At 35.7% G+C, this 6328-nt stretch overlaps 1 protein-coding gene across 1 annotated transcript in view; it reads right to left on the reverse strand.

Annotated features, from left to right (window-relative positions):
• Window positions 1–6069, reverse strand: part of TMEM196 (transmembrane protein 196) — a 90518-nt gene extending 84449 nt beyond the window's left edge. The window contains exon 1 of the mRNA XM_006880282.1: window positions 5923–6069. Coding sequence (XP_006880344.1) covers window positions 5923–6069 — 147 coding nt within the window. The remainder of the gene's footprint in view (window positions 1–5922) is intronic.
• Window positions 6070–6328: the final 259 nt, after the last annotated feature.

A 6328-nucleotide genomic window follows, 5' to 3' on the forward strand; every position in this document is an offset into this window, starting at 1 on the left:
TCAACCAAATGTTGAAGGAATAGGTGGCATATATCATGTCTTATGAACCTCTAATGTCTCTATGGGAGAGATTTAAGACATATTATACCCTAAGTTAAAGGTTAAAATTTCAAAACAGACTTTGTCATAGGTTCTGGAGAGGAATTCCAACATGTACCAAATATAAATGGATGAAAGTTAAATGTAAAGACGCTCTCCATTTGCCCGATCCTCTATCAATCAGTGTTAACAATGGACATCTATGTGTGCAATTTTTGATAGGCAGGATGATTCTTTATATACTAACTAGAGTAGTTAGGAATTGTACTACCAATGCAAAGGTGCACAGTTCAAATCCACCAGGTGCTTCATGGGAGAGAGATGGACAATCAACTCCCATGTGACTCACTGCCTCTAACAATACATTATAAGGTCAGCTATGGATTGGTTCTAATTTGATGATACACAACCACAGTAACTTTCCACCCTAGAAAACCCATAGCACTTAACCTGTCACACTTGAGAATTAGTGAGGAGATAAAGCATAGATTTTTGACCTGGCTCTGTAGAGTCTATGAATGGGCTTCACTATACTCAGAAATTTGAAGCAAAATCGATCTCATTAGAAAAATCTCATTAGATGATGACAATCTCATTAGATAATATGGAAATGATTATGAGATTATACAACAAATTAATAATTGCTATTACTTCTGAGGAGAAAAGGACTTTTGTTTTGATTCTTTTACAAACATTTTTAAAGAAAATGTTGTTTATAAATTGCTTGTGGAATTGAAATTAATCCTAAAATGAGGCATAAAATATACATTCAGAAAAGTGTAAAACTTCTCTGAAAATCAGGTCAATGTTTTACTCTCATATATCCCTTATGTTATGCGTTTAGGCCACAGAGAAAAGATCCATTATCTGATAAAAGGCTTCAAACTACGTTCACTTGGTGTAACTGTGGAACTTTTTTCACTTTTTTGGTATGTTTGTATATATTTAATTAAATACATTCAACAGATGTAAATGTGAAACAATACTTTGGAGAAGTTCCCATTTGTGTTGCTACGGTGAGAATAAGAGTGAATTTAAGAACACTCTGGATTGGTCACATAATTTCCATGGTGAATCAGGTGTTCACAGAGCATGTGTCTTGATTATGTCATAAATGACACATTAAGTAAGCAGATAAAAGTTATATAAAATAATTATTGTCTGGAAGAATAATTAATAAAATCTCTCAGACATTTTATGATTATATGTGGAAATCTTTACTATTCTAGAAGACTACCTTGTGATTTACATTTGGAGCAAATAAGAATTCTTATATGAAAATTAACTTGTAAAATAATTATCAAACATTTGTTATGTGTCATTCAACTCATCACACACCTTCCAGTGGTTTTTCAGAGACTGTAAATCACACAGAATGAGGTTGCCCATCAAATATAATGGATGGAGTTGAAACTTGTGTAGCAAATGCAACTCAGCATATTGTCCTGGCTACTAGCATCTGAATCTAGATTCTCAGGTGCCAAACAAGAACAATAACAGGAGATTCTCCAGGACCCAGAAAAAGGCATCTTACTAAATCTAGTCCATTAATATTCCAAGTGAGGCACTGGGGCTAAGTCAAGTCACTTTCCTAAGACCACTTAGGAGCTCTGGTGGTGTAATGGCAAGAAGTTGCACTACAATGCAGAAGGTATGTGGTTTGAGGCCACCAGCTGCTCTGTGGGAGAAAGATGAGAAATCCCCTCCCGTGTGATTAACTGCCTCTGAAAACCTGCCAGAGGATCAGCTATGGTTTTGTTCCAACTCTATGGTACACAATAATAGTAAAAAGAACAACAAGATCACATAACAACTTGAAAGTACAGCTCTCTCTTTGTAGCTGTCTATAGAGTCATTAAGTCTTCTACACTCATAATATTTTACATGGCCATACCTCTTTCAAGGAGTCCTAGTGGCACAGTGGCTGACAATTGGAACCCATTGGCTGTTCTGTAAGGTAAGGCTATGATAGTCTGTTTTCATAAATATTATAGTCTTCGGTGCCTGTGGGACAGTTGTTCTCTGTTCTATTAAGTTTGGAAACCCTATGGGGTGCTACTGCGCTGTTCTAAATGGTCTTTGAGTTAAAGTCAAGTTGAGGGCAAAGAATTTGTTTTGGTGTGATTATTTTTTCCAAAGCAGCTTACATAGTAGTTCCTTTATTGCTCGCTAACAGTTGGGCTTTTAAAATAGGTGGTTATATCTGCTATAATGTTTTGGGATCACAAAAACATTGTAAGTTCTTTCTCTTTTAGATTAGAATTCAGTAACAATTTTTCCTTGTAAATTATCACATTTTTAAGGCTTACTATAGAAGTGACTCTATTCCAAATTATGAAATAGTGGTTAAAATAATTTATGTAATAATCTGCTTTATAAATTTTAAGCTATCTTTCTACTACTTGCAGCAATTCTTACATGATGTGTGTATGTTTGAGATCACATTATCAAAGTAGTGGATTGAACCTTTGGAGCACTTTTCCTTGATAAAAAGCTCATGATTTTAAGGTCAACAAATAAGAAATAATCTCTTCCAATACCTATTTTATTTTCATTGAATTATAATATTTATTTAATATATTCACAGTAGTGCTAATAACATCACAATAACATCACGGCACTGATAGACTCAAACTCTGGTTATAAAAGATAGTTTTCTCGACAAGTTGACTATTATAAAATAACATCACATGTGAATAAATAATGCAGATTTTAAATTAATAAATTACCAGAGTCATGATTTTATCTAGTTTTTATTTAATCTCCTTGGAGTGTCATGAGTTTTAGGAAGAGCATTATCTCATTTGAATCTTCTAACAATGCTAACACTGTTGTGCACTATCGAGTTGGGATTGACTCACAGTCGACCCTCCGGTAGGTTTTCAGATGCAGTAAATATCACTGGAGGAGACTGCCCAGTTTTCCTGTAGAGCAGCTGGTGGACTTGAACCTTGTGCCTTTGGGTTGGCAGTGCAATGCCTAACCACCAGGCCACCAGAGCTCCCTAACAATGCTGTTGTTGTGTACAGAAAAGTTGGAGCAGACCTGAACCATAGCTGAAACACCTCAGGCAGATTTTCAGAGGCAGTTAATCGCATGGGAAGGAATTGGCCATTCTTCTCCCCCACAGTAGCTGGTGGCCTTGAACCACATGTCTTCAGAATTGCAGCACAGCTTCTTGTCACTAGGCCACCAGAATTCCCAAGAGCAATGCTAATAGCCAGATGTTATTATTTCTAGTTTTGAAATAAAGAAGCTGGCTAGGCATCTAGCTAGTAAGTGATAGAACTGGGATTTGTATTTGGGTAGTCTGACTCTAGACTCCACACTATGATATATCCATTAAGACTGTACCACATTAATTTCAAGTTTTAATTCTCTTTCAAGAGCATGATAAAAGTAGTACTTCTATATATATTTAATTAATCACTAAAATATATTTTCCCTTTATTTGTGCCATATTCTTTGTGGAATTATATTACTCTTAATTTTTCACCTCAAATACATTTAGTATATACACACTCTCCTTTGTCTCCTTTCTAAGGACAGTGTTATGATTCATCTTGTGTGCTCTTTTATAGTAAATAGTAAAGTGAAGTGCCTCACACATGGTAAAGCCTTCTATAAATATTGGTCATATAGATTCATCATTTAAAGAATTGGAAAATGACTCAGTGAATTTTAAAAATAAACACCCAAAGTTTTAAAAAAACGTACTTCACCAGTCTATAATTTGTTAAATAAAATTTTTCCAACTAGACATTCTTTATTTCAAAATCTAAATTCTTAAATTTGAGTTTATAAAAAATGACAGACTCTACTGGGTATTCTAGTTTCAAATCCATTCACTCAATCAGATTTATTATTTCACTTTATTGAATAAGATGATAGTATCCACAGCTATTATTACGGAAGTTGTTGAATTTGGGTACTCTAAACAGTTAATAATAAAAACAATAATTTATAACAACAACTCCATATATATGACTGTTAATATGTTTTTCAATTATTGATTAAAGTTTCTTTCCCTCTACATACACATTTGTAAACTAATCACATAATACTGAACAGTCTTTGAAGATAAGGTTTGAGTTTATCTTTTTTATACAGCATCAAAGTATTATAACTATTTTTTATTATTCTTAAACATAAATTAGACTCTAAAATTATTTAGAGATAAGTTTATTCAATTTCCTGAATTTCAAAGGGAAAATCCTTCGAGAAGATTTAAGTTTCTCCCTCCTAGACAACCTTCACATTAAATTTTCACAGTTATCTAATAGTGATTTGAAAATTAATTTTTTTAATTTTTGTAGTAATAAGAGCAGCAACATCAGCTTTTATAAGTTAGAATAATAACGTCTTGTTTGCATAACAACAGCAACATCATCTATAATAATAGCCAACTCTTTGAAAATAACCACTACTGCATATAAGATATAGAACTACCAAATAAAAGATATGTCTTTTATAATTTTCATATTGAAATTTAATATTTGCATTGATAAAGACATTTTATTAGTGAAAAAGGTAGTTATTTGGAGACGAATAATGGTAACTGATTTTTAAATTGAGAACAAACATTCTTAGACTAACTCAGTTTTAGAACCCAATACCAGTTTTCTTTTCAACTTCTGCAATTTATAAACCTTTACCTCACTTTGAACAACTAACATATATAAAAATTAATTCTCCAAAGGACAATTTTATCACTTCTAAGAGTGATAGAGCATCACTCAAAATCCCATGCTTTAGAATGGTTTTCTTGAAACTTAAGGAACCAATATCTTAGTCATTGCTCATCTCTGGAAACCATGACTGCTATAATACCTCTGGATTATTAGTTATATAGAATGGCATCCTATTAAATTATCCAAAAGCAGAATTAAACTAGACACACTGAACGATACAGAAGCTGTATGACTAAGACTAGAAGTAGATGCTGTTTTTCACAATTAGGCTCATATTTATTGTATTGGTACAATACAAAAGTGCTGAGTTATCGTATTGTTTTTTGGTCAAATGAGTGGACCTTTAACTCTCTCCTCATGATTCATCCTAAATGAACAAGATTCACCCAAAGTGAGGCTTGGTAGCTCTGCTATTTGGCCTAAAGAAAACTGTCAAATGTTACCAGAACAGTTGGGTACACTTAAGGCTGAGTTATTCTCCAATTAGATTGTTGTACACATCATGCTATTGGTTGATTTGCTTATTGCCAGGCATTTATGGAAGAATTTTCAGCTCTGAAGTAACAGAAAACTAGCAAGAAAACAAAACATCTAAGAGCAGTGTTACTGTGCCTCCAGCACAAAGGATGAATGAAGCGTGTCAACATTCTCCTTCCACCACACGCTAAACTTCTATTTTTGGTTTACAAATGTTACCTTTAGCGCACTTTGGGCTCTGTTACATGGAGAAAAAAGCACAACTCAACCCCAGCTCATTCCTGGAGATAAAGCAAACAAAGCCAACCCAAAGCCAACCAAACCCAAAACATTTTAGCACACTCCTTCGGATTTTATTTTTAAAAGAAAGAAGAAACTAAATGAGTCTGTTCTAAACTGGTTTGACCGCCCCATCAGCACCACAGGTCAGTCCTTTACAAAGTCAGCCCTTAGAAACTGCCTCCTACACTCCCACTTCAACTTAAAAAAAAATGCCATTTAATTCAGACTTAAGCCCAGGTAATCATAAAAAGACAAGCAATAAAGCACGAAAGAAAGAGGCATCGCTTGCTAACAGGAACCTACAAGCAAGCCAGAGGAGGTTTAAAATTTTCTTCCCCAGGGAGGGAGTGACTAACACACGCATACTGACCCTCACTTTAAGAAGGTAAAGAGAGAGTGAAATGGCTCAACGTACACACACCCCGCTCCATACCGGGGACGAGTCTCCGAGCTGCGGCTTGTGTTCTCGGAGGGCCAGGCTGAAGCTGACCGCTCCCACGGCCACGCTGGACACCCCCAGCCCTATCTCCAGCACAGAGAGCACCAACAGGCTCCCAATGATCTGGCCGCTGGTGCACATCCTTCCTCCGTCATCATTCCTTCCAGATCAGACAGGGAAGCCCACCATCCGCCTTCTTTCTTCCCCTAATCTTACCCCTTCTGCCCCCTACCAGACCCCGAAACTTTTCTTTCTTCACCAGTCAAACGTTATGGACAGGACACAATTTCCAGAGACCCCTCTGTCAGAGACAAAAGTGCTGCTCCAGCCTCGGCACGTCTGGACAGGGCTGGCAGAAGAATGCGCCCGGCTTCAGTAGGTGGTGGAGTGAAGGGAGCAC

Source organism: Elephantulus edwardii, unplaced genomic scaffold (assembly GCF_000299155.1).
Source record: "Elephantulus edwardii isolate Elephantulus edwardi_28Jun2011 unplaced genomic scaffold, EleEdw1.0 scaffold00007, whole genome shotgun sequence".
NCBI lineage: Eukaryota > Metazoa > Chordata > Mammalia > Macroscelidea > Macroscelididae > Elephantulus > Elephantulus edwardii.